Source organism: Vidua macroura, chromosome 16 (genome assembly GCF_024509145.1).
Source record: "Vidua macroura isolate BioBank_ID:100142 chromosome 16, ASM2450914v1, whole genome shotgun sequence".
Classification (NCBI taxonomy): Eukaryota; Metazoa; Chordata; class Aves; order Passeriformes; family Viduidae; genus Vidua; species Vidua macroura.
Window position 1 is genome coordinate 1,279,600 of NC_071586.1, and position 25,709 is coordinate 1,305,308.

At 49.9% G+C, this 25,709-nt stretch overlaps 1 protein-coding gene across 1 annotated transcript; it reads left to right on the top strand.

The window, feature by feature from the left end:
- The first annotated feature begins 914 nt into the window (after nucleotides 1-914).
- Nucleotides 915-25,020, top strand: TEDC2 (tubulin epsilon and delta complex 2). The gene is made up of 12 exons (XM_053992316.1): nucleotides 915-1,094; nucleotides 5,377-5,495; nucleotides 15,716-15,874; nucleotides 15,955-16,053; nucleotides 16,325-16,380; nucleotides 16,833-17,505; nucleotides 18,921-18,974; nucleotides 20,815-20,899; nucleotides 21,206-21,314; nucleotides 21,849-21,950; nucleotides 22,350-22,561; nucleotides 24,804-25,020. Exons 1-12 carry the CDS (start codon nucleotides 915-917, stop codon nucleotides 24,945-24,947), a joined length of 1,992 nt encoding a protein of 663 aa, XP_053848291.1. The 3' UTR covers nucleotides 24,948-25,020.
- Nucleotides 25,021-25,709: the final 689 nt, after the last annotated feature.

The window sequence follows — 25,709 nt, forward strand, 5'->3', positions numbered from 1 at the left end:
TGCCACCTGCACAAGAAATTTCCCATTCTCAGACAAACCTGAAGAAATCCAGCTTTCACCAACAGAGGAGAAAAATCGAGGCTGCTCTACACAGTGACAATCCATGGCTGCAGGAGCCAGGACACCAGCCAGCAGGCTGGGAAGCAAACAGCCCGCTGCCAGCATCGCCGCTTCCCTGGAGATCACATATTCTACGGAAATCTCGAACCTAAAGGAGAAAAGTCCTAGTGACAGAATGAACCTGCCAGATGAGGAAGCCTCTGGGCACACACCATGGACCGGGACTAGTGCGGACCCGCTGTTCGAAAGGGCAAATATCCTCCAAAACCAAGGCAGCAACAGAGACAGCGAAATCGTCCTTTAAAGTGAAAGTCTGCTAAGGAAAAAAGGCGCAGCGCCCGGCCCCCGCCGCGCTCCAGGGCAGCACCGCCAGGCAGGTTCTATTCACGCGAAAGGACTGAAATCCAACAGCAAAACAGCATTACAAGAGCATGAAGTAATCCCACCCCTGCAGTTCGTGTTTTCCTACCCAATTAGCTACTCCAAGTGTAAGAGGGAAAAGGGAAAGGAAAAAAAAAAATTAAACGTGCTGCAAAGCCAGGAGATGTTTTGCAACTCCCGGGCTCCTGCAGCAGAGCCCTGCGCTCCCAACAGCCACGGGCGAGGCGGGGGGACCCACGAGGAAGGGAGGAAAGGAGGGAGAAAGGGAAGAGAAGAGGGAAGAAGGGGGAGAAGCCCGCTCACTTGCTCCGCCGTCCCTCGGGCCCGTCCCGCAGCGCAGCCGGACCGCACGCCCGGGATGCAGCCCCGCTGCCGCCAGCAGGGAGGGCAACAGGCTCCAGCCGGGACCCGGGGGAGGAAGCGGGCGATGGGGGCGGCCCCGGAGCCACCCCCGCCCGCCGCCCCGCCCCGGGATGCTCGGCGGCCGCGGGGGCCGGGATGGAGCTGCCCGGGCCGGGAGCCCCGCGGAGCCGGTGCGCGTCCCCGGCCCGCCCGGGGGTTCCGCCCCAGGGGCGCAGCGGCGCTTACCGTGGCTCAGCCGGGATGGGAACGCGCTGTTCCGTGGCAGTTCGTTCCCGAGTTTAACCAAACCGGTTTGAAATCACTGAATAGAGCGCTGGGAAAGAGCAGAGAGCAGCAAAGCCCCCCGAGCCTGCTGGAAGGCAGGGGAAGTGAAGTGCTCGGAGCTGCTCCGAACCACGCTGGGCACAGGGCAGCCCCTCCGCTTCCCGCTGGAAATCGCCCTGTGGCTTTTCTGAGTTCTTAAGTGGTTCGAACCTCAGAGTCTGGAGACATCTGCTAGAGCAGGATGCCTGGAGAAAGTGAAATGCCGTCCCAGGCTGGATGTTAATTTTAAACCGTGCAAACCCACAGAGCTCGTGAACAGAGGCAGGATGCTGTGGGCTGCAGGCAGGACACACTGCTCCTCAAGCTCACGTGTGAGGTCCCCTTGCATCAAAGCAGGGAGCCAGAGCTGCACTTTTGATGGCTCTGGGATTCCTGCTACCCTAAGAGAAACCAGAGGATCAAGGAGGAACACTGCTTTGCCATCACTACAAGCTCCTCTTTGAGAGTGGCTGCTCCTCCCTGTGCTGCCTCCATCCCTGCTGATCATTTCATTTCCCCTCCACCGCTCGTCCTGCTTTCCACTGGTGATGCAGCTGGAGCCGGTAATGCTTCCCAGCTGGAGCCTGCAGCCCCAGCCCCTGCACCCCTCTGCCAGCTGCTGGGGGGCACCTGCAGCTCCAACCCACCTGTAGCCCCAGCCCAGCCTGCCACACCACCCAAATGCATTGAGGCCAGGGAGTGCAGACAGCTCTGATGGGTTTAGGAAAGTGCTTTTGTGCACCCCTGTGTGCTGGGGCTGCACATCCCTGTGTGCCAGTCATGGGGATCAGCTCCATCACATGCCCCAGTGACAGACCCCTGCCACCACCATTTCTCTGCAGCTCAGTACTGCAGTGCAGGACAAGCTGCAGGTTCTTCTCTGTTCCTGCTGTGGTGCCCCAGACCTGTGCACAGCGATGCAGATTGAAGCAGGGTCAGGGCCTCTGTGCAGACTCATCAGCCAGCCCAAAAATTGGTTTTGTCCATTCGGTGGGGCTAGATGGGGTTTTCTCAGTGAGGTCCAGCTGCATGGGCAGTGCAGGATGGGCTGGAAACCCCCTGGTGTTAAATCCAGAACACACTGTATACACCTCTGTCAAATTCAGGCAGGGAACTGCCTGTATTTCCAAGTCCTTTCCATTAGTATTTTATGCACATCTACCTGCCATGCTGCAGAGCCATAAAGCATTTAATTTCAGTTTAAAAATTCTAAGAACATTCACACTGTGGTGATACTGTGGTATCAGCAGCCTCTGCTGCCAGCCCAAAGTTTATGTGACTGCCTCTCATTAGCAAGATTTGGAGGTTAAGGCTTCTGGAATTTACCAGTGAAGATAAATGTGCTGATGGGCAGCCCAAGGAGCATCTGAGAAGCCCTGTGTTAGCATTAAGCTTTCTACTGGGAATAGCTGGGCCTCACCAGTCTGTCCCTGAAACAGCATCACTCTCTTTCTTCACATTTGCCAAAACATAAGCACACAGAGTAAAACACACAAGTTAATCAGGGGGAAATATACTGTGGGATAAAGAAAGAGACACCACAGTGAAACAGTCTACTAAGAATGGCAAATTCATTTTTCTTTGTGTGCTTAGACAGAAAAAAGTCTTATGAAAGGCCCATGTCTGGCAGAGGACTTGTGCTATACACTGAGCTCCCAGGATAAAATGCTTGAGGCATGCTCTGGATAAGGAAGGAAAAATGCTTTCCCTCTCAGTCAAGAGCACCTTGATGCAAAGCATCAGCACCAAGAGAGAGCTGGTGGGATGGAAGTGACTCCTCACAGGGGCTCGGGCTGAGCAGCTGCTCTGGGGAGGCTGAGCCTGAGCCTCCACAGTGCACAGAGTGCAGGTGCTGACCCACATAGCAATTAGTGGTCACAGGGGTGAAGAGGAGGGGGCTGAAAGGCTTTTCTGGGAGCATTTCACAGCCCTGGGGATATGCTCTGCCCCCCTAGAGCAAAGTGCAGGTGCTGCTCCTCTGCAGGAACTCTGCCCCAGGTGCTCCTGATGCTGCACAGCTGTGAGGAGGAGGATGCCACCAGGGGAATGGTAGTGGACACTCCCAGCTGCCCAGTCTGGAGGTCCAGAATGTGGATTTCCTGAAGGCCAAGCAATGCACAGGTCTCAAGACAAGTGAAAGGAAACAAGGAACGCCGATGGGATTTTCAGCTTTGTTGGTTTTAGATTACATCAAATATTCCTACTCAATAAATATTCCTATTTAACAGGAACACAGAGATGCTTTGAGGACTGGTGACCCTCACCTACAAAGCCAGCCTGAGAGCTGGGCTGTTCAGCCTGGAGAAGAGAAGGTTCCAGGAGACCTTAAAGCCCCTTTCATTGCCTGAAGGGGCTCCAAGGGAGCTGGACAGGGACTTGGGACAAGGCCCTGGAGTGCCAGGACAAGGGGAAATGATGCCAGGACAGGATTAGATGGATATTGGGAAGGAATCTTTCCCTGTGAGGGTGGGCAGGCCCTGGCACAGGGTGCCCAGAGCAGCTGTGGCTGCCCCTGGATCCCTGGAAGTCTCCAAGGCCAGGCTGGACAGGCCTTGGAGCAACCTGGGATGGTGGAAGGTGTCCTTGCCCGTGGCAGAGGCTGGAACTGGATGAACTTCTAGGTCTTTTCAAACCAAACCATTCCATGACCCTGTGATTCCCCACTCTGCCTTTGCAGGCAGTAAAGGCTGCTGCAAAGGGCTGATACGGTGTCATGAGCAGCCTTCTCCCTGCAGTCAGTGAGTGCCACTGCTCTCAGCCTGGCCAGTCATGGCTGGCTTCCCTTCCTTTCTCCTGTGCAGGCTAAACCCCACCACGTCTGCGTGGTGGCTGTGGGGGCATGTCAGACCCCAGCCAGTGAGGATTCACCTGGCTGTGTCTGACCTCAGATCAGAGCCAGCTGGGATGTAGATGTTGGGGAGCCAGTTGAGTCAGCCCCCCTCAGAGCAGCAAGCTGGTCTGCAGTTGGGATTCTTCCATTGTGTCAGGTCGCTGTCTCAGATAACTCCATGAGACTGAGAACCCTCACCTCATTGGGGTAACCCAGCTCATTCTGAGCTACTCTTCTAAACTTTAAGAAATCTGAAGTCATTTGAGTAGAATCAATTCCACTGGATATCATTAATCTGTATTCAAATGCTGATGCAGCTTAATTGGCTTAATTTATTGAATTGGTTTAATAAAACCACTTAATCTGGTTTAACTGGAATATAAAATAAATCTCGTTTGAATATATTATGTGTTTCAATTTTACAAGCCTCTGCAACACTCCTTCATCACACTATTTCTATTTTAGATTGATTCTCCAGACAGCTGGACAGAGTAGCTCTTAACCTCCCTCCAGGCAGCTCTAAATCTGCCATAGAACAGTGAGTTACCAGAAAAATGAACTATAATTAACACTGAACATCTCTCACTTTCCAGTCCTCTATAAGCTTATGAAGAGCAATGATTCCAGGGTGGCAGGGCAGCCTCATGGACAAGTCTTCTGGAGTGAGTTGCTTTTCCAGAGTCAAGACACCAGCTGTGCTTTAAAGTCCCTGTCTGTGTGGCGAGTGAGGCTGACAACACCAACGCTGGCACTGCACCCCTGAGGCCAAACCCTTATCGGGTAGTTCAACTCCAAGGAACCTGGTGCAGGTGCACTCTTGTTTATCTATCCTGCTTCAAACATGGTATTGGTTATCCTGGTCTGGCATTTGCAGATGGGACAATGACAAATCCCCCTGTTTAACACACCTGCTTCACTTCTGGGACACTTGCTGGGCCTTATTTTCTGCTTATCAGTGACTGCACCTTTCCTACAGTTTATAGGAAGGGCTCCTTTGTATAAACTATGTTTATGTTTATGTATCTATAAAGCATGAACCATGTTTATGTTGTCTATGGTTTGAGAGTCAGCTACAAAAAATTGTCTAACTCCTCTCTGAATTCACAGGCTTCCAGTTCAGACACAGCTAACAAGCAGGATTTATAATGAAGGCAGCTCCTAATGAGCTGACACAAGATACAGCATTGATTGGATCATACTTGCTTTGAGAAGCACTGATCAAAGCCCTGTGCTTTCTGGTTGGAGAGCATAATTAACAACAATTTCTGAGAAGTCAAGTTTGGGTTGATTAAAAATGCCATCTGACAGCTCAAGAGTGTTGTGATGTCTCATGATCTGCTGCGCAGATACAGCACAAGCTCAGCGTGGTGTCCCTCCTCCCCAGGCAGCAGAAGGGCTTTTGTCCCTTTCCCAGCAGGCTCAATCCCTTGGGTTTGCAGGGTGATGGATCTGCCCCAGGAGGGCTCTCAAGATCCCTCTGTGGGCAGCAGGCGCTCAAGGTTGTTGTGCTGACCCGCTTGCAGAGAGGTCTGGCACATCTGGTGCATCTCCACATCTGGTGAGGATGGAGGGGACTGATGCCATCAGCAGCAAAGTGGAGAGCCTGCTCCAAGAAAGCAAACAGTCCTTATAGTTTTGGGAGATTCCTGCCTCAGAGGAAGAGAAATGAAAGGAATGAGAGCTGCTGAATCCTTTTCAATCTTCAATAACAAGCAGGTCAAGGCAGTTCTTTGGGCCTGAGTTTCTTACCAGGACACAGACTCCTAGGTTATGTCCAAGCCATTACTTCCTGGGGTTTACTCCTGCCCCCGGCAACACAAAGGGGCTTAATCCCCACATTCTGGACTCCCATTTCACCTTGAGATCCTCCTGCTTAACTCCTCAGCCATCTGAGGTCTAGAATACACCAACAGAGACGTTTGACCAAACAGTCCCAACCACAGCCCATGCAACAAATTTCTGAGCACACCACTGACACCTTCCATGCCTGTCAGGGAGAGGGAGCCGCTGGAGAAAATCACATGCACCTGAAAGCACCACTCTGTGCATCTGTTCTGCTTCGGGAAAAGAGCCATGGCCTTGGCCAGTCCTTTCCTGCCTTCAGCTCCTGATAAAGCTTACTTCACCTGACACAAGAAAAATCTTTATTCCCAGTTTCTAGTACTTCTTGTTGCCCTCTCTGTCCACACCCTGCTCCAGCTTGCAGGAGAGTAGAGTCTTTTGCCAGGTGATTTCATTGTCAGGGGAATACAGACCACATCACCACAGTCACAATTAGCTCCTTATCCGGAGCTTTTAAATCTGAATGGAGGCTATGGCCACTCAACCCTTGTAGTAAGGGAACTACAGAACAACTTTGTCAGCTCAAATTAGAGATAAAAACTGAAAACAAAGGCAGTAAAACACCTTCCTGGAACCCGATCTAGTGAGTGGCATACCTGCCCATTGCAGGGCAGGGCTGGAACAAGATGAAATTTTAGGTCCTTTCCAGACAAAATCATCCTGTGATTGTATGATAAAGTATAGGAGGATGTTTTGGGGGCATCAGGGTCTCTGAGACCTTCTCAGCCACCCCATCAGCAGCTCTGCACTGATTCCTGCACTCCCCTCACATTACAGGAGCTGGACCAGACCCTTCCTCATTCAGGCCAAAGTTGGGTTCAGCCCTAATCAAGATAAAAACCCACTTCAGAGGGAATTCACCTTGTATTTTTACAGATGGATGTGATGCAGATCCTGTGATGCTTTCTGAAATGAGGTATCTGATTTATTATGATGGAAACAAAACCTCTTCAAAGTTGTGGTGTCTTCCAGAGTGTTAGGCATGACCAAACTGCCTGAGGAAATTAGGAGTTTATGGAAGAGGATCTCCATGGCTGGCCTATCTTTAAAAAAGCTGATTTATAAAAGCCATAGGTGCTGATTAGGACACAGCATCTCTGATGGCTCATAATCAGTCCTTGCTTCAAAGCACAGAGGAGAATTGATCAACTTTTTGTTTTTCCTCTGCAGGCTGATCTGGCTCCCTGCTGGAGATGTTATCAGAGTGTGGAGCTGCTCAAGAGATGGAGAGCTCCTGCTTTGGGCAGATGACATGGTATGGAAATAATGACCCTTCCTAGATGATCTAGATGCCCACCACTAATATTTTTTTCCAGAGATGAGGTATTAAAATGCTGATACAAGAAAGGCATTTTTATTTCTATGGCACCGAAACCAGCAGATGGGGACTTTTTTTCCTGTAAAAAGCTGAGAGCTGGACCTGTCTCATAGCGTTGACATTCTCCACAAGGATGAGAAATGGAAGGTGATTTTAGTACAAACATCACTAGTGAAGGAAAGGATGAGCAGACATGTGAGTTAGAAACTGAGTGTGAGATACAAGTAGAAATTAGGAGCCTTTCTAGAGATGACATGCATGTGTTTGTTCATCAGGATTGCTGTATATGAAAGACTTTTACTCGGTTTCAGCTGAATGCCCTCAGAGAGATGCAAAATGGACAGCTGAATTTGTAAGTGAATTTCAAGTGCCCTGAAAAACTACAACTTAGGTCTTAAATCAAGTTCAGGAGTAATGAAAATGAGGTTTCCAGCACAGGAAGACCTGCAGTAATTTTTGAATTCTAGAAGAGGAAGATGAAAGTGAATAAAGAAAAACAAGCTCAATTCTGAGCTTGATTGCTGCCCACAGGGAACAGGATGGAGCTCATCAAATGCTCTTACCTGAGCAATAGATGATGTGATGGCCTGGAGCTGAAAGGTCTTGTCTGAGATCAGCAGCAAAGATAAAGATGATGCTAATCTGCATTGATTAATCAGTTTAATCTGGCAGTGATGTGTGCAGAAATTTAGATACCTTTTCTCCACCTGATGCAGTCTTCTCCATCATCAGCTTTCACATATCATTTGACTCAATCAGTTTTGTGCAGAAGACTGAGACACAGTGTCAAGTGCTTTGGTAAAATCTAAATATATTACTGCAATCTCTTCTAGCATCAGTCACCACACCCCAGACTCAGAGCTGACAATTCCCTTCTCATCTAACTCCTAATGTTTAACTAAAGAGGGAAAATAATAAGAGACAGGAAGGAGAAGCAATCAATAAAGCCATGGCTTATTGTCCTTTCTTTGCTACCAGCAGGGCCCTGTGGACACTGATTGTGGATCTCTCTACGTGGATACAGGAGCATCCAGAGGTTTTTCTTTCTCAGTCTTTACTCCTTTTCAGTTAGCACGGAAGCAGATTTATTTGTACAGTTACTGCCAGCTCACTTCTCTCTTGTGCCTTTGCACCACATGGTTTTCCAAACTTCTGGACTTTCACCAGCTTTAATTTTCTGTACCACAGGACCACCTTCACCAGGACCACGCATGGTCCCATCAGGCCCTGCTCACACAGCACAGGCATCTGCTCCTTCAGCAGGCAGCTGGTACCTGGGCACTAGCCAGAAGGAAAAGAGAAGCACTCCTGCTGCAGTGCCCAGTTTGACCAGTTGCTGCCAGTGGGCAGAAAGGGGCCACGGGGCCATGGGAAGATGCCTGCAGAGCTTGCAGGGGCAGTGGGGCAGTGTGGTGGTCAGGTTGAGCCCACCTGTGCTCTGCTCCATCCCCTGCACAGACACCTCCCAAACAACCCTTACTGTGCTGGCCCAAAATGTCCTGAGATGAAAAATCTAGGCCATGTCAAAGCTAAAGGCTTGGTGTTCTTTTCTTCAGGTAGAAGGCAAACATTTGGGAATAGATTTGGGAATAGATTTGGAAACATTTGTGAATATGTTTGAGACTTGCCTTGCCTTTCTAAGGTGTGCATGCCCTATGTTTGAACTTTCTCCAAGAAGCAGCAAACAGTGTTTCAGCTTTTATCCAGGAATATTATAATGAAAGACAAGAAAATACATTTGTTGCATATTTTATTAGCAATTCTAAGGGAAATAAAAAAATACTTGTCTTTGGCCCTTGCTCCTCTCCATCCTCCATAGCGTTCAAACTTCCCCAGAGCTCAGATCTTTGCATTTCATTCCTGGTGGTGTTTGTTTTTTGTTCTTTTTTCCTTTGAGTTTTGCTAATAGCTTCTCTTTTTTTCCATTTAACTCATGCAAACTTCAGTATCCTCACCCTCCCGTGTAGATGAGCCCAGAGTTCACCCCCCATTCCCAGAAGCTGCACTTGCCAGGGAATTAATGGTGCTGTGCAAACACTCAGAGCATGAAACGATCAGGCAAATCTCACAGCCACACTTGGTCCCAGGACTGTTTAAGGCCTTGCATGAAGCCTCAGCAGGAGAAGCCCTGGTCAATGGGTGGGACAATTCTTTGTCCCACAGGAACCCCATCTTTTCACAAGTCTGTCCTGTGAGTAGGCCAGAGAGAAAAAAATGGAAGATCCCTCAGGTTTCCATTTGGCTGCATTTTCCCAGACTGTAAATCAGGAAACAAGAAGCCTGGAGGGCAAAACAGCCCCATAAATACCTCAGTGCTATGGGTGACGCTGCAAACAACTGGGCAAGGCCCTTCCCTTGTCCAAAAGTGCAGAGGGAGGTGGTTTTCATTTGGTGTGAACTGAGACCTCAGCCTGAGCTCAGGATTTTGAAGAAGTGTTAATGTGATGATCCTTAACACATTCAGTCCCCAGGGGTGGTAATAATCTACTGCTTTCCCTGTGGTTTATAAACTCCTGGCCTGGCGTTATGGGGACCTGCATATGTTAAATGCATCATTTTCTACAGAAACAAGGGAGGAAAGACCCCCTTGTTACTGCAGCACGTCAAAGAACCCCACTGGCAAAGTAAGACAGCAAAGGCAAAAAGAACAGTCCTGCCCATGGTGCTCACAGGGGCTAGTGATGAATTGCTGCAGATGTTTTCCAAAAAGCCTGGCCAAATCTCCAGATTCACAGCCTTCCCTCTGCTCAGGTCTCGCTCCACAGCCCAGCTCTCCTTGCTGAAACATCAAACCACGGGTCCTCACCTCCTTCCCATACAGGCAGACATGATCTCCTGAGAGCCGGCCCGGATTTGCACAGCCTGGCCAAGGATCGCCGGCCTGGGGCTTTGGCCTCTGCTGTGTGCAGGAATTCTTGTGGGACAGGGGCTCCTCCCGTCCCTGCCCTGCTCCAGCAGTGAAACCAGGGCCTCTGGAGAAGGCTCATCCCAGCAGCTCCTGTGTCCCGGTGAGGGAGCTGCAGGCAGGCAAGGCCGCACCCCGAGCCGGCAGTGCCGGAGCCCGAGCGATGCAGGACAGGGGAACCCAGCTGCGCTCCCACACTGGGTGCTCCCCTAGCCCCAGTTCCGAACGTGAGACCACGATTGGAAAGAACTCCCCTTTTCTTTTGGATCTTCTCACCTGAGCTGCAGTCTTTTCCAACTTGGACACCCCCTGTAGCACCATCTCGACAGGAATGAGGGACTTGTCTTTAAAAACAAGCTGTGGATCTGCTGGTAAATAAAGGTAGATACTGAGAGATAAAAGAAACAATGGGAAGGATTTCACTGATTGATAAATGGAATGAGAGATTTGTCTTTACAAACAAACTGTAGGTCTGCTGATAAATAAAATTGGATACTGAGAGATGAAAGAAACAATGAGAAGAACCATAAATTCCATAAGGAATTCCACTGAGTGACAACGAGGAAAAGATAACGGTGGGAAGTTATACATTTGAAGGTGGTCTTAAGTATTAGATGTTTCAGGTATTGGGCATTTCAGAAAGTCTGTACCTCTCAAGTACCTCAGCCAATGGGTAAAGAGAGAGGGACATGCAGCCAGGAAATTAGAATAAAGAGGAGGCTGCGTCCTCCAAAAATTAGAGAGACTCCAGGGGAATTCCCCATGGCCTTTCCCTTTATTTGAATAAAGTTACAGGATTCCTCTGTCTCCTTTTTGGATATAAATCTCTGGTGTTTGTGGATTAATTTTCCTGACAATCTGTTCCACGGTTTCACACCAGGAGACTTCTTTGTCCTCCCTGGTTTGTTTCAAACAGGGCTGATCCAATGTAAGATTCAGGAAGAGGATGAGGATACAGCCAGCTGAAGCTGAAGCAGTGAAAGCTGAAGCAGGTTCTGCCAGGTGAGGTTTAGGTTGGAAATTAGAAAAAAAATTCATCACTGTAAGGGTAGTCAGGCACTGGCACAGGCTGCCCAGGGCAGTGGTAGAGTCACCAGCCCAGGGGGTGTTCAAAAAACATGTAGATGTGGCACCTGGGGACGAGGTTTAGTGGTGGGTTAATGGTTGGACTTGTACAAAAACCACACTTTTCATAGTGAGGGTCCATAAAGGAGACAGAGGAGTCCTGAAACTTTATTTGAATAAAGGCAGAGAGTCCACCAGGGCACACACCCATGGGGTTTCCTCTCCCAAAGTTTCAGAAGGCACAGCCTCCTTTTATCCCAAACTCCCAGCCACATTTTGCCTTCTTCCTTTCCCCACTGCTGAGGCACTAGGAAGGTACAGCCTTCCCAAACCACCTACCACATCTCCCCCTGAACCTTTACCCCAAAGTTCAGAAACTCAAGCTCATGCAGACCCACTTGTCTGTTTCAGGAGTCAAAGCTGTCTGGGCTCTGTAACAAACTGCTTTTTGTGATGCCTTGGGAAGGCTGACCTAGAACAGAGACTAGACAGAGCTAAAGAATAAACTAGGGATTTATTAGGAGGACTCAATGGATCCACCTTGGGCAGCACAGGAGCCCAGCCAGGGCTAAACCCAAGATAAGCTAAAATGGTCACAAAATGCACAACCTGTCACAGGGTCTCTCACTTTTATAAGTCCTGGTCCATTTGCATATTGGAGTTAATTGTCCAGTTGCAGCTTTAGCTTATGAATTCCCATCCTCCTTGTTTTTCTCTCTTCAGTCCACGTTGTTTGTGCTCTTGGGCCTGAGATTTGGATCATTTGTCCTTGGTCCCCAGCTAGAGCAGGAATTTTTTGTCTCCCTACTCTGTGAAGAGAGCTCACCATCCCCTAATATGAAGCTCAGAACTACACACTAAAGCAGTACAGAATCTGAAACATATAAAAGCTAAAACCTGAGGCATCACTTGAAGCTGGTAGAGACATTAAGATACATTTCACAGATGTTAACACCCATCCCCTCACCCATGGAATTGTTTGTAAAGACATTAGCACACACCTTTCCTGTCACAAGGAACTGTTACCTGTGACAGCATCCTGCTGCCCTGGTGATGGTTGAATACCTGCTGGCCCAGGAGAAGCAGGGAATTAATTCTTTGTCCTGTTTTTCTTGCATGGCCTTTCCTTTCACTGTTAAACTGTCTTTGTCTCAACCCATTTGCTTTTACAATGTTCTCCCTCATCCCACTAGGAAGGGGTGAGTGAGCACTGTGGGGCTGAGTTGCTGGCTGGGTTTAAGCCACAACATGCCCATCTAGGTAGGGAGGATTTTCCTGTGTCAGTTCAGCAAAGAGCACTGATCCCCATGGGCAGCACACAGGAGGAGCACAACTCATGGAATAATATAATATAACAATAACATAGAAAGTGTGGGGAGGTGTATTAGTGATGAAGTTTATCTCCTGGTTTAATTTTTTTCTCTTCTTGTTGCTAAGTGATGTCTACTTGAATTTTACCCCAGGGAATCCTACCATGATGGGTTATGGGCATGGCTTTCAAAGAGCTTTAGGCACCCAGCAGGAGATCTCAATGCCTGGACAGTTATTTTTATTAGCTGACAGGTATCTGAGAGTTGGGCTCTCAGGAAAATAGAAATACCAATTGCAGAATATCACCTGGCACCTGTCAGCCTGAGCCGTGAATGAGTGCTGACATTGTAACTTCCATTACATCTCACCTGTGCAAGATTCTCATGACTTCAGGCCCAAAAATAAATAGCAGGTGCCAGAGCTGTGTACCAGCAGCAATCCCTTGTACACCACACAAATATTTTAGTCTGTCTTTTGTAACTAAATTTTTGCACGAGTTGAAATGTTACTTAGCATGGGTGCCAGGTTGAGGTACCCAGCATTTTCCCAGCAAGCAATGTCATGAAGCAGAAACACAGTTCCTCTGTTAGCTCAAAATCCAGGCTCTGGCACAAATGTCTCCTGTGCCAGCTGTGCCACATCAGGTCTGTACTCGTGCAGGGCCTGTTGCTACATGAACAGAACACAGCTCTTTGCTGCATTTACCCATTCCAGCACAAGGTGCTCTCAGTGAAAAGAGTTAGATACACATACCCGAAACTTTTTCCTCAACTGGCTTTGTCAGATGATCCACTGGAAACCCAACCACCCACAAGAGAAGGCAGGAACTGATTTACCCAGCAGCTGCCCTGTTGCAAGACCCCTCAGAAGGTGAGGCAGCAGGAGCCCATCACGGAGGTGTGGAGGGAGTAGGAGAGGGAAGAGGGAGCAGCTGAGCGGTAATGTCCAGAGTCGGCACGTTTGAGCCCTGAGCGTCAGTAGAGGAGTGGTTTTATCTCTGTCAGGAAGTTTCTGCTCTCCACCTGCCAATTATCACCTCACCCCAACGTCTCTGCCATGGTTTCACCCACGGTTTAACCAGTGCTCACTGCAGCTGGAAGGGGCAAGGTAATGTCTTGCTCTCCCCTGATTGCTGCCCCTCCTGATTTTGTGATGGCAGCAGCCCTTGCCTCACCTAAAACTTTACTCTAAGCCAACATGCAGATAGTCATCTGTCCTTCCCAGCAAGGTGCAGCTTAACAGCAAAGTGCTTGCATTAAAGCTTTCCTGTCTGTTGGGGGGAATTCTACTGCCTGCACAAATCTGGAGGCTCAGGAGGGGCACAGACTTGATTCATCTCCTGTACAAAGGGATCCTTGGGTTTTGGGATCCTTGCGTTTTGGGGATCATTTTTAGCACTGCCAAACCACAGAGACTTGATGGGAAAGGTAGCCGTGTCCAGTAGTGCTGCTCCAGCAGGCTTCATGCCTCAGGTGACTTTCCCGGATTACAGCAGCCCGATCCCTTTTTTGGTTTTTTTAATAGTTCAATGCCGACAGCATGCAGGTGCCTGAGGAGAGGTGTCACTCTCACGGCCGAGGCTGTGCTCCACCTGGAACAGCAGATGATGCTGGAGGCTCCAGGAGTCCAGGGCTCCATCTCCTGGCCAGTCCCAGCCTGCAGGAATCCACCTACCCCAGGCACAGCTTTGGGCAGCACAGTATCAGAAGGATCTGAAGTTACTGGAGAGCAAAGGAGGGACATGAGGATGCTCGAGGCAACTAGAGCTGTGTGAGAGGGCACTCGGTTTGTTCAGCCTGAAGGAGACTGAGGGCAGAGCTCACCAGGGGCTGCAGCTTCATCCCGAGGGGCAGCTCTGATCTCTGCTCTGTGACAGGGACAGGACCTGAGGGAATGGCTGGAGCTGGGCCAGGGGAGGTTTATGTTGCATTTTAGGAAAAGATTCTTCCCCCAGAGGGTCCTGGCACTGCCCAGTCTCCCCAGGGAATGGGCAAGGCCCCGAGGCTGCCAGAGCTCCAGGAGCGTTTGGACAACACTGTCAGGGATGCCCAGGGTGGGACTGTTGGGGTGTCTGTGCAGGGCCAGGAGCTGGAATCATGATCCTTTTGTGTCCCTTCTGATTCAGGATATTTAATCATTATAGAGAGGCAGCTGTCTGAAAATGAGCTCTTCTGCTGCTGCTGTGCTTCCCAGGGTCTCACAGCATTGCACCTGGTGACTTTGTTGATGAAACTATTTTCTGAGGTCTGATATCCCCGTCAGCCCTGCTGAGCCCAGGGATATCTGTCTGGGCACTACCTTGGCTCATGCCTCAGAAGCATAACTGTTCACAGAGTTCTGACAGTGAACTCACACTTCTCAACAAGATTCAGGGCAGGAAGGGGCCAGCCTGTTTGCCAAATCGGTTGCAAAGTCCACAGAGAGAGAAATAATTCTTTGTCCGTGCCAAAAGTGCAAATTACAATTGGAAAAATGTTGAGTTTCTGAATGTGGAAACTCATGATTTGTGATGATTTTTCTGATTTTTTGTAACATTTTATACGGGGTTTTAAAGTCCTGTCTCAATGAATCACCTGCAATTCTCAACTTCTCTTTTAAAAAGTCTTTGGTCACGTCGCTGCAGAGAATCACGATCATCTCAACCTCAAGATTCAGCCATTGAAGGCAAAGAACCACTTCTTTCCTCCTTTCTAACTTTTTGCTAACTTTCATCCTGCTGTACAAGGGGGAGGGCTGGATTCCTGCTCCTCAGCTGCCTGAACAGACAGTGCCGAGTGCCAGCTACGGGCTCTTCTGGAGAACTGCACTGCTCCGCAGCGAGAGCTGATCCTGAGGGGATCCAGCAGCACTCGGAGTCCGCAGTACCAACCCGGCAGCTCCCAAGCTCCCACAGCCGCAGAGTAAGGCAAAAAAAAAAAAAAAAAAAAAAAAAAACCTCCAATTCTCTTGTATGCCGATGCAAAGCACGGGCGGCAGCAGCAGTTTGCCGTGCGCTGGGCCGAAGGAGGCGGGACACCCGGCACCGCTTCCACCTCCAGCTGCGGGGCCCGTGCGGAGCCGGGGTCTCTGTGCTCTCGGGGCGCTCCACTGCCAAGGCTGAGGGGAACAAATCTCGACTGTGTCCTGACCCCAGGGGAGGCCGGCTACCTCGGGCTGTGGGACGGGCCCGCCCGAGCCCCCTTAGAGGGGGCAGGAAAGAGAGGGAATCGCCGAAGGCAGCGGAGGGAAAAGCAGTTTCCCCGTGCCCTGCGGGGCATCCTCGGCACCGTCCCGGCCGCGCCGGGCAGGCACAGCGACCACAGGGACCCCCACTCCCCGACACCCTCGGACTCCGGAGCCGCTCGGAACGCCTCAGGCCCGCGGCCGCTCCCGCCTCCGCCGCGCGCGGGCCACGCCCCGCCCGCAGGTCCTGGCAGGGCCGGAGGGAGCGCGGGTCCGGCGGGAGGAGCGGCGCGGCCGCGGCCGGGCTGATGCTGCCTGCGGGCTGCGGCCGAAGGTGAGGGGCAGGGGGCCAGGGCCCCGCCGGGCCGGGCCGGGCCGGGTCCCGCGGGGCGCTGACCGCGCTGGGCCTTGCAGGGCGGCGGCGGCGCTGAGGGCGGCGCTGGGCGAGGGCGCGGAGCGGCGGCGGGAGCTGGAGCGGCGGGCGGCGCGGAGCCGGGCGCTCCTGGGGCGCTGGTGAGTGCGGAACCCGGGCGTGTGGCGACCCGCCCGGCGCCCTCCTCCCGGGGCCCTCCATCTGCAAGTTGTAAAGACTTTATACCCTTAATTTCCACTTCTAAATTGATGCTTTTAGCATTCTAATCACTTTGGTGTAATTCTAAACTTCGGAGGGAGGAAGGAGGCCCGGGCGCGGGTCCTGCAGCCGTGTCCGAGGCCCCGCGGGCCGGGGGTGCTGGTCCCGTCCCGGTGCAGCAACGCTGGCTCCGTCGCTGTTTGTTCCCCCCAGGGATGATGAGGAAGAGGAGCGGCCACAGCCACAATCAGGCTCCAGTACTGAGCATGGTGAGCGCTTCCCCCGGTGCCCCCTCATGTCCCACTGGCCCCGCGCCAGTTGCGGCGTTAGGAGTCATTCCAATGCTCTGCATCCACCTAAATACCCCCTCTGCCTTTTTGCTCCCTCTCTCCTCCTTGGGGTTAGCTTGGAGTCGTGTCTCGTTAGCCAAGGCCGGCAATAAAGTGACTGCAGGCCTGACCCAAGCGTGGGAATGTCAGTTGTTGAGGTTGGCTCGGGAGAACTGTCCTCTTGTGGATCACATCCATCCTGGGTCTTCAAAGCTTCTGGCAATCCTACCTGCATCCTCTGCGCAGTGGCTGTTCCCACAGCTAAAAAAATACCCCCTGCAACAGTCATTAGGTTTCGTGTCCTTCTGTGCCACCTGGAAGAGCAAGTTAGTGAAGAGTCAAATAGCAAACATCCAGGTTTGAGCCTTCTGACATGTTTTCTCTTCTTGCAGAAGACAGGCCTTCACCCAAGGAGCTAGAGGAGCTGGAACTGCTGAACAGGGCCTTAGAGAAGGCACTGAAGGTCAGGAAAAGCATCTTGAAAACTCCATTAGAGACTCAGGGAGCTACAGGACAGAAATGGGCAGGTGAAGCACATGCTCCCAAGAAAGCTGAAGAACAGCAGGTGCCTGTATCTGTTGAGGATGTTCCTGAGTGCAGGAAGGTGAGAGCTGGAAGCAAAAAGCCTTTGTTGAAGAAGCCCTCTCCATACCAGTTAAGACCCCCTTACAGGACTGACCCAGATGTGAAGAAACTGCAAAGGAAAGTCCCAGCCAGATGTGTTTCTCAAGGCCCCAGGACAGCTGGGAAGATTTCCTCAAAAGGGATGACTTCCAAACAAGGAAGGAGTCACAGGACAGCAGCTGGTGCCAGTGGCAGAGAAGTCTGTGCTGCAGCTGAACCCCAGGAGACACCTGGCTTGTCTGAATCTGCCCCAAATGAGCAGCAAAGCTTTTCTGGAGGGGATTCAGCTGCAGGAAAGAATTCCATGGCTGCTGGCAAGCAGTTACTTCATGCAGTGAAGAAAAGTTCTGGTTTCCTAGCAGAGTCCAGCAAAAAGGAGGACACTACAGGTGCGTGGGGAAGGAGCATCTCACCAGGGACAGGCACCCTGCAGGAAAAGGGGTAAGTGTGGGAGGTGGGCACCTCTCCTGTTCTGCTCCACACTCACAGGCATGTGTACAGATGCTGGTGGCTGTAGCTGCTCTGGGGGTCCCAGCCTGGCTTCATCCTCCTCACATCCCTCTCAAGAGGAAAGATCCTGTACAGTTTAAAGCCTTTATTGTGGTTGAGTAAGTGTTTTAATTTTAAGGGCTTATTCTTGGATGGCTGGGACTTTGAAAGCCTTTCAATTAAGACTTTTGATGTTTCACAGTCCCCTGTGAGTGTTTTGGAAAGCTGTCTCTGTAGAGCTTTCTTGAGCCTTAGCTTTCCTCTGAGTGTACTCTCTATTATAGCATATTGATTTTTTTTATTTATTCTGTTTTTTACACAGTGATAATACATAATGCATGAATTTTTTCTCTCTCTCTCTAAACCATGTGCCCAATGCTGTTTGGATTGATGTCATCCCTGTTAACTTGTAACGTACTGCCCACATAACTACACAAATCAGGACTGGCTAGAGTGCAGTTGTTTCAAGGGTTTGGTGCAGGAAGGACAACGAAGGGAATGTTTGGATTTCAGGAGAATCTCCACAGAGATTCTCTGTGGAAAAGTGGCAAAATAATACTTGGAAGATTGGCTTTGCATTCATGCCAGTCTGTCTTGTTTAAATAATTTCTTTCCTCCTTTGCTTTAAGAAAACATTGAAGCTCAATCTGCATCAGGAAAGTTTTGAGGAATATTTCTCTCAGCCACCACAACCTAACTCTTGTGTTTGTGCAGGGAGGAAGTGATCCCTTTTCACTAGCATTGGAAGGGCCCCAGGACACTTTAGTGACAGTTGCTGTGGGAACAGGGATCTGGATTCAACCATTTACTTAAATTCCCAGGTGTGGCCTTGCATTCCTAGTCTGCATGTGACTAAAAACTGCCAACTCTCCTGTTTTTGTAATAACAATTTAGGGATTATTCTGCTTCAGGGTTAAGAATCATATTCCCAGTGGGAGCTGGAATGTCCCTTTCCTATTTTTTCGAGTGTGATATGGTGCTAAGCAAAGCTGCCTTGTCCAGCTAAGGTAGGGCAAGAGGGTATGGCAGACCAGTTTCCCTGAAGGTGTTGTTTCCATGTCTGTACTCTGCTGTGCCATGGCTTTGCTCCCAGCTGCCCACTCTGGATGAACCTCTGATTGGTGCAGGATGCAGGAGCTCTCCCAGCTCAGCTCCATGATGCCTGTGGAGTCGAATGAGCAACTTATTCTTCCTTCCTTGAGGGCAGTCTGAAGACAGTGGTAGATTCAATCTCCAGAGTTGCTGACATCTCCCATTGCAGCTAAATTAATTTCAGATTTTGACAAAGCACCATTTTCCCTGTTGGAAGACATGGCTCAGTTAATTGCTTTCCAGCTGCCAGGATTGATCCTTCTCCTGTTTCACAGGTGCCAGCTGAAGCTCCCCCTTCCCTACAGGAAAGCTTATTCCAGGAACTCCAGGTAAGACCAGTCTGACAAGTTCAGTCCAGAACTACCCTCAGCTTCAGAGCTGTGAGGAGGGGTCAGGTGCGGCTGCTCTGTGTGCCCTGGGAGGCAGTGACCCCACAGGGCATGGGGCCTGAACTGGGAGCAGGAAGAGCTCCCATACTCGCCCAGCAAGGCTGCTGCTGAGGATGTGTTCTGTTACTGCAGCCACTAGTGCTACTTTTGTTTTCCGAGTGCTAATTACTGTTAATCACTGAGTCACGAAGTTCCTGGAATGCTTTAATTGTGGGTTTAAGGGTGCAGCAGGAGTCTCTGCTGGTGCCACACACCTGTTGAAGTCAGGACACCCCGTGGGATGGGTGTCTGTATACACTATCCGATGAGAGTTTCCCAAACCATCCCTGCCCTGCCTTTGCAGCCTGGAAGCACCACAACTCTTTGAGGCTGGTTCCTGCTGCTGAACTCTTACACTAAGCTACAGTGTTATTCCAGGGATGGTGCAGGTGGTTGGGGCTTGCATGCTCTAGTCCATTCTCCAGTCTTCTGGAAGAGTTTCCCATATTTCCTCTGAGAAATTTTGCCATAATTCACCAGATTGTTCATTATGTGCTTTGTTCAAATATTAAAAATAAACCCTTTCTTAAATCTAACTGTAGCCCCTTGTGCTGCCCTCAAGAATTCCTCCTCCTCTTGGAAACTGTCATTTATCAGATACCAGTTTGTTAGTTACCCTTCTGCAAGTTGTAAAGACTTTATACCCTTAATTTTCACTTCTATGAGCCTTTTAGCATTCTAATCACTTTGGTGTAATTTTATACTTCTCACTATTGCTTTCAACTCAGTAACAGATTGAGAATAACCTTTGCACTAAAGATCCCTCATAGAGGGTTTGCATCTTGCCTAGGAATTTCTATTTTTTCCTGTTCCATTAACCTTGCCACTTCTTTGCATAACGTATTTCTGAAATCTGCAGATTCTAACATGATTTAAAAGACCCATTAGGCTAGAGAGAAGACACATGCACACTCAAGTTAGTCAGGCACTGCAGAACTATTTTAAGCTTCCTCCTGATGGCTCTCGCTTACTGCAGCAGGTTTTGGGAGACAGTCCTTGAGGAATGGATACCATGGGGACTGTGCATCCATGAGGATGTTGAACTCTGTGAGAGAAATGCATCTCTCCAGTAATGCTGTTACTTGTGCAGTGCTTTATCAAAAAACTGGTGGGTTCTGGTGTGAAATCCTGGCCAGCTTCCTCATGATACTGTCCTTAAACCTCTGTCTTGCATCCCTGACATGCTGCTGTCATTCTGCTTGCCAAACATACCACTTTGCCCCCTCCCAAAAATAATTATTAAAGAAGAATCTCAAGGAAGTTTGGAATATGAAGTAGTTGTGTGAGAGTTTGTCCTGTCTGCTCCTTTTTTTTGTACACCTATACTAACAGAATGAATGTAGAGAAATGCAAATTATTTACTCCTAAGAAAAGAAGAGAAGATTTGTCGTTTCCTATGGGGTATAAATACAGGCAGGACAATACAACAGAATGAGGGATGTGCTGCGAGTTCACATTCTGCTTATGGAAATGTGCTGTCTGTGTTCTGATCCTTCCCCTCAAAACAGGAGGAGAGTAACAGGTGCTTTGCAGATGCTTTCTGCGGGGTGTCCTTGTTGATCGGATAACAGCCGTGGGAATGAGATGGGAATGGCTGGTAAATTACCTGGGAGAGAGAGGAGAGGGGGAGACACTTGTAATTAAAGCACTGCTATGCCACACCGGTGTGTCACAGCTCAGCGTGAGCACTGTCTGCTACAAAGGAGCATAATTTCCACCTCCTGCCCCTTTGGAATTTCAGGGCATGGGAGAGATGTCGCCTGTGCCAAACAAGTGCAGATGCAGCAGCTGCAAGGACCCATTTTATGGAGAGAATCCAGACAACCGTATCCTTTCCTAGCAGGCACAGGGTGCATTTGCGCTGCAGTGAGCTCCAAGCTGGAGAGAGTTATGCCTCCAATAACAGCAGTTCCACTTGGGTCTCTAGGCAGTGGGTTTTTTCACAGTAGAGCTGTTGAGCACTTACAAAACTTCTGATCCAGCCAAATGTGGCCACAAGGCAAGCATGCCCTACACAGCTGTGCTGTGCTGTCCTCACCTTCCCCCTGCAGTGCCACTTCCCTCTGCCCTGATTCCAGCTGGCATAGAGCTCAGGATTCTGTGGAACCTTCCTTAAGCTGCTGCTGTTTGAGTTTTGCTCCCTGAAGCTGAGCCCCAGTCCTGCAGAGATAGAGGAGGAATTAAGAGGCCTCCAGGATGTCCCCTCCCGTCTGAGGCAGTATGTGGAAGCTGAGCCTGCAGGTAAGGAGGGGAAAAGGGCATTGGGAGGGCAGAAGGTAGAATAAGGGTGATTTGGGCTCCAGTTCCATGTGTTTTGTGTTCTTGTCATGTGCTGGACACAAGGGACAGTGTCCCTTGCACCAAGAGTGACTCAAGGACAGATGAGAGGCGCAGTATAAAAAGGAAGAAAAGAGGCTTTAATGGAAAGGAAACTTTGGCTTAAATAGACCGACATGATACATTCTGTTTGATTGGTTAATTAATAAAAACATCTTCCTCACACACCATCCTTGAGAGGAACAGAAAAGCAAGGTGGAAAAACACCACCTGCAGATTGTCTAGACTAACAAGTTATCCCATTCCTACAACTCCCTAACAATTCTCACAAGCCACCGTGAGAAACAATTGCCGTTTCTCTCTCCCTGACCAGGCAGGCATCCACAGGACAGGAACACTCTCTACCTGAAATGAAGGCTGGTGAACTTGAGGCCACTCTGGAAGTTGTTTGGAGAGGAAGGTTCCAGTGTTCACACCTTTTCTCTGCTTCTCTTGTAGACCCTTCCACTCTGCAAGGAGAGTATGAAAGCCTTCTGACCTTGGAGGGTTTGCAAACCACAGTGTCCCAGTGTCTGCAGAAGCTGCAGCTGCTGCGAGAAGGTGAGACAGTCCCTGTGTATGTGGTCAGGTATGGACATGGCCCTTTGCCACCTGTGTGCAGGACACTGGACCAGGGTCATTTTTCTCCTGATTGTCTTTATGGCAATGGAGCATTAATTCTCTAGTGGCAAACAAATCTGTGGTACCTGTGTGCCACCCCTCTGTGTTCAGGAGAGACTTGGAGCTTTGAACTGCAGCTGCAGTTCAAGAGGGCTGGGGAGGAGACAATGCAGGCCACAGCTTAGGGTGTCCTGATTGTGCCATGTGTGAGGAGCTTACCCTGATTAATACAGTCTCTTTAGTCATTAGTTTCTGGGAACAGTAAGTAGATCATAAAGTCTGCAAGTACAGATTTAAGTTCTGTGTTTTTGTCTCCTGCCTTTTCTTGTACCCTGGCAGCTCTGGAGTCCCAGCTGAGGCTGCACCCAGACTGCACTGGGGATGTGGGGAGCTGCTCTCCAGCCTGTGTCCCTGTCAGGGGACAGATGTGTGACAGTGCAGACATGCTGGCTGTGCCTCTCCTCTGTTACTCCAGTCTCCAGGAGCTCAGGGACCTGTTTGCCTTGAAGCTGCAAGTGTCAATGCTGCACCAAGAGATTGCCTTACAAAAGGTGAGTCTGGAGAAGAGTCAGTGCTCCCAGAGCAGGGAAGGAAAAGGACAACTGTGGAGCAGCAGCTGCTGTACAAGGTGTTGTTGATGGGCAGCAGCAGCATGGCAAGTTCCTGCAGTGATGTTTCTGTGTTTATGCTTGTTTGCTTTGTTGGTGAATGGGACTTTTTTTGTTGTTGTTCTTGTTAGGGCTAGAGCAGAGGCTCTTATATGCCTGACCCTCTTCTGATAAGATTTTATTTCCCTAGTCTGAAAGAATTTGGCAGTGGAGGATGTTGTTGGTAATGCCCCTTCTGTCAGGCCTTTACAGCCCTAGTAGGGCACCCACTCCCTCATTCCCTTCTGTGTGACTTCCAGCTGGTGAACTTCTCTGTTCTCTGTTGCTTTCCTTTCAAATCTCAAACCACTGTGCTGCTAATCTTGCTTTTACCATTCTGAGACTGTAAGAATAGGGTAGGAGGTGTCAGCTTCTTCAGCAGCCTGAGCAGAGTTTGCCACACAGGGATTACTTGTTCTTCTCAGACAGCAGCAAAGGGCAGAGAAGATTTCTGAGATCAAATCTACTCCTCTGACCTATTCTTTGCCATTGACCTGAGTGATAGAGGCTCTGGAAAAGTAATTTTTTGTAAGCCAGAGAGGCATTGTTAATAACTGTCTGCAGACCTGTGGCTGAAGACAGATTGCTACCTGACTTCAAATGGGATTTCAGCATTATAATCCTGAATTATGAATTATGAAAGGTTTGGGGTTTTTTTTGCCTGCCCAAAATAAAGTGGTGACCAAAGCCTGATTCCTGCTGCTCTGCTGGTTGACTCATTTCTTCTGCACATGAACCCGAATAGATGCTTTGTGCCATGTGAGCCCCGAGGGTCTGAAGCAGCTCTGTGTAGAGTGTGCATGATAAGTGAAATTCTTGGGACAAGTGAAGTAAGTGGGCATGGAACAAGATAAATACCCCAGAAAAGGATGTACCTATTTCTGGGCCAAGCCTGTCCACTCCCTTTCCATGGAGGAATGCCAAGTATCATAGAAATTCCTGGTAGCTCTTAGCCTGTCTTTGATGGTGAAGATCTGTTTCTTCTTAGGTGTGAGGAGCAGAGCAGGTGGATGGAAGTGGAGCAGTGCAGCACTCCTTCTTCATGTGCCAACTTTCCCCTTAGGTAGCTTTCATGTCTGTAGAAAGGGACTTCACAAAGATAAGCAGCTGTGTCCTGCTCCCAGGTCCCTGCACAGAAACTTGTGTAGAAGAGGAGAGGGAGCCTCCTGCAGATACCCTGTACTATATTCTGTCTGGGTCTTCCTCTGTATGCACCAGGGAACAATTATGGAATCACAGAATAACTTGAGTTGGAAGAGACCCAACTCCTGGCCCTGAATAGATGGCCCAAGAATCCCACACCCTGTCTGAGAGCATTGTCCAAATTCTCCTGGAGCTCTGGCAGCCTTTAGAGAGGTGGCTGATACATGCAGTTGTCCTCTCTCCTGGGCAGGCAGTGTGCAGCAAGCTGCATGGGTTTTGGTGTGCAGGCTGCTCAGACTTCATAACCTCATGCCAGATAAAAAAAGAAAAAAAAAAAAAAAAATCCTGGGCAAAACGTCTGTCTGAGCATTAATTCAAGAGTGGGGCACCAAAGACCAATTTTTGTCCAGTGATTGAAGTGACCTGTGCTTGAGTTGTCAGTCAGTCCTAATCCCAGAGCTCATACTGATGCTGCCCTGGTTTGACACAATGGGCTGAGATCCCAACAGAGGCTTAGCGGAGCAGCAGCCAGGCCAGGGAATGCTGGACAGCCTGAGCAGTCCCTGTAGCCTCTGTTTGGGCTGGAGTTGGCCACTTACACCTCTGGCATAACTGGAAGGTGATGGTAACAGTCCTGAGTGAAGGGCTGAACTTTGGGTGAGTGAGCACTTCACTGTGTGGCTGCAGAGCTCCTGAAACAGCACCAGCTTCAGTTTCTTGCAGGATGCTGATCTCATCCCAGTGCTGGGTCTTCCCTGCAGCAGGGCAGCTGCACTGCCACTTGACTCTGCTCTGGAAATGCTGGGTGGCTGCCGAGGTAGCTCATAAGCAGAAAATGAACCACTCTGCCTTTATTAAATATGACAAAAGAAAGTATCCATCAATCAATTAGCCTCTTACTAGTCATACTGCTCTGATTAGATTTCACTTATTATGCAGCCACTACAAGGAATACTGGAGTGCTGCTGGCTCTGGTGACAGTGTCTCCTTTGCTTCTCCCCAGGTGATGATGGCAGAGCTGCTGCCTGTCCTGGAGGCCAGGCCATTGCTGGAGGGCTCTGCAGGGCTGTTCCGGGCCATCCAAAGCCAGCTCTGTGAGGGCGGCCGGCGCTTCCCTGTGCTGGTGAGAGACGAGCTGCTGGACTGAGCTGGGGAGCCTCCTGCTAGTCCTGCACAGAGCCAAAGACAGCTCCAAACAATAAATCTTTTCTATGAACTTCTTTACTTGGCTAAAGTAATTTATTTGGCTAAATTCCAGGGGGTTGTTTCTGTTATGGGCTTTTTTTATTGTCTTTTTTTTTAACTTCCTTCTTCCAGGCGGACTGGAGCCCCTCTGCTCTGGAGCCAGGCTGGGAGAGTTCAGGGTGCTCACCTGAACAGGAGAAGGCTCCAGAGAGAGCTCAGAGCCCCTTGCAGGGCCTAAAGGGGCTCCAGGAGAGCTGGAGAGGGACTGGGGACAAGGGATGGAGGGACAGGACACAGGGAATGGCTTCCACTGCAAGAGGGCAGGGATGGATGGGATATTGGGAAGGAATTGTTCCCTGGGAGGGTGGGCAGGCCCTGGCACAGGGTGCCCAGAGCAGCTGTGGCTGCCCCTGGATCCCTGGAAGTCTCCAAGGTCAGGTTGGATGGAGCTTGGAGCAACCTGGGCTAGTGGAAGGTGTCCCTGCTCATGGCAGGGGCTGGAATGAGGTGAGTTTTAAGGTCCCTTCCAACCCAAACCAATCTGTGTTTCTATGGTTCTATGTCACTTTCCTAACCTGTTAACTGAGCCCCTTCAGGGCTTCTGAAACTGATTTTGGCTTTTCTTCCAAAGCAGTCTCTACCAGGCTCAGGACACCAGGCTCCTGGATGCAGACAGTGTAGCAAGGAATAAAACATGCTTTATCCTGATCAGCCATAGGATCAT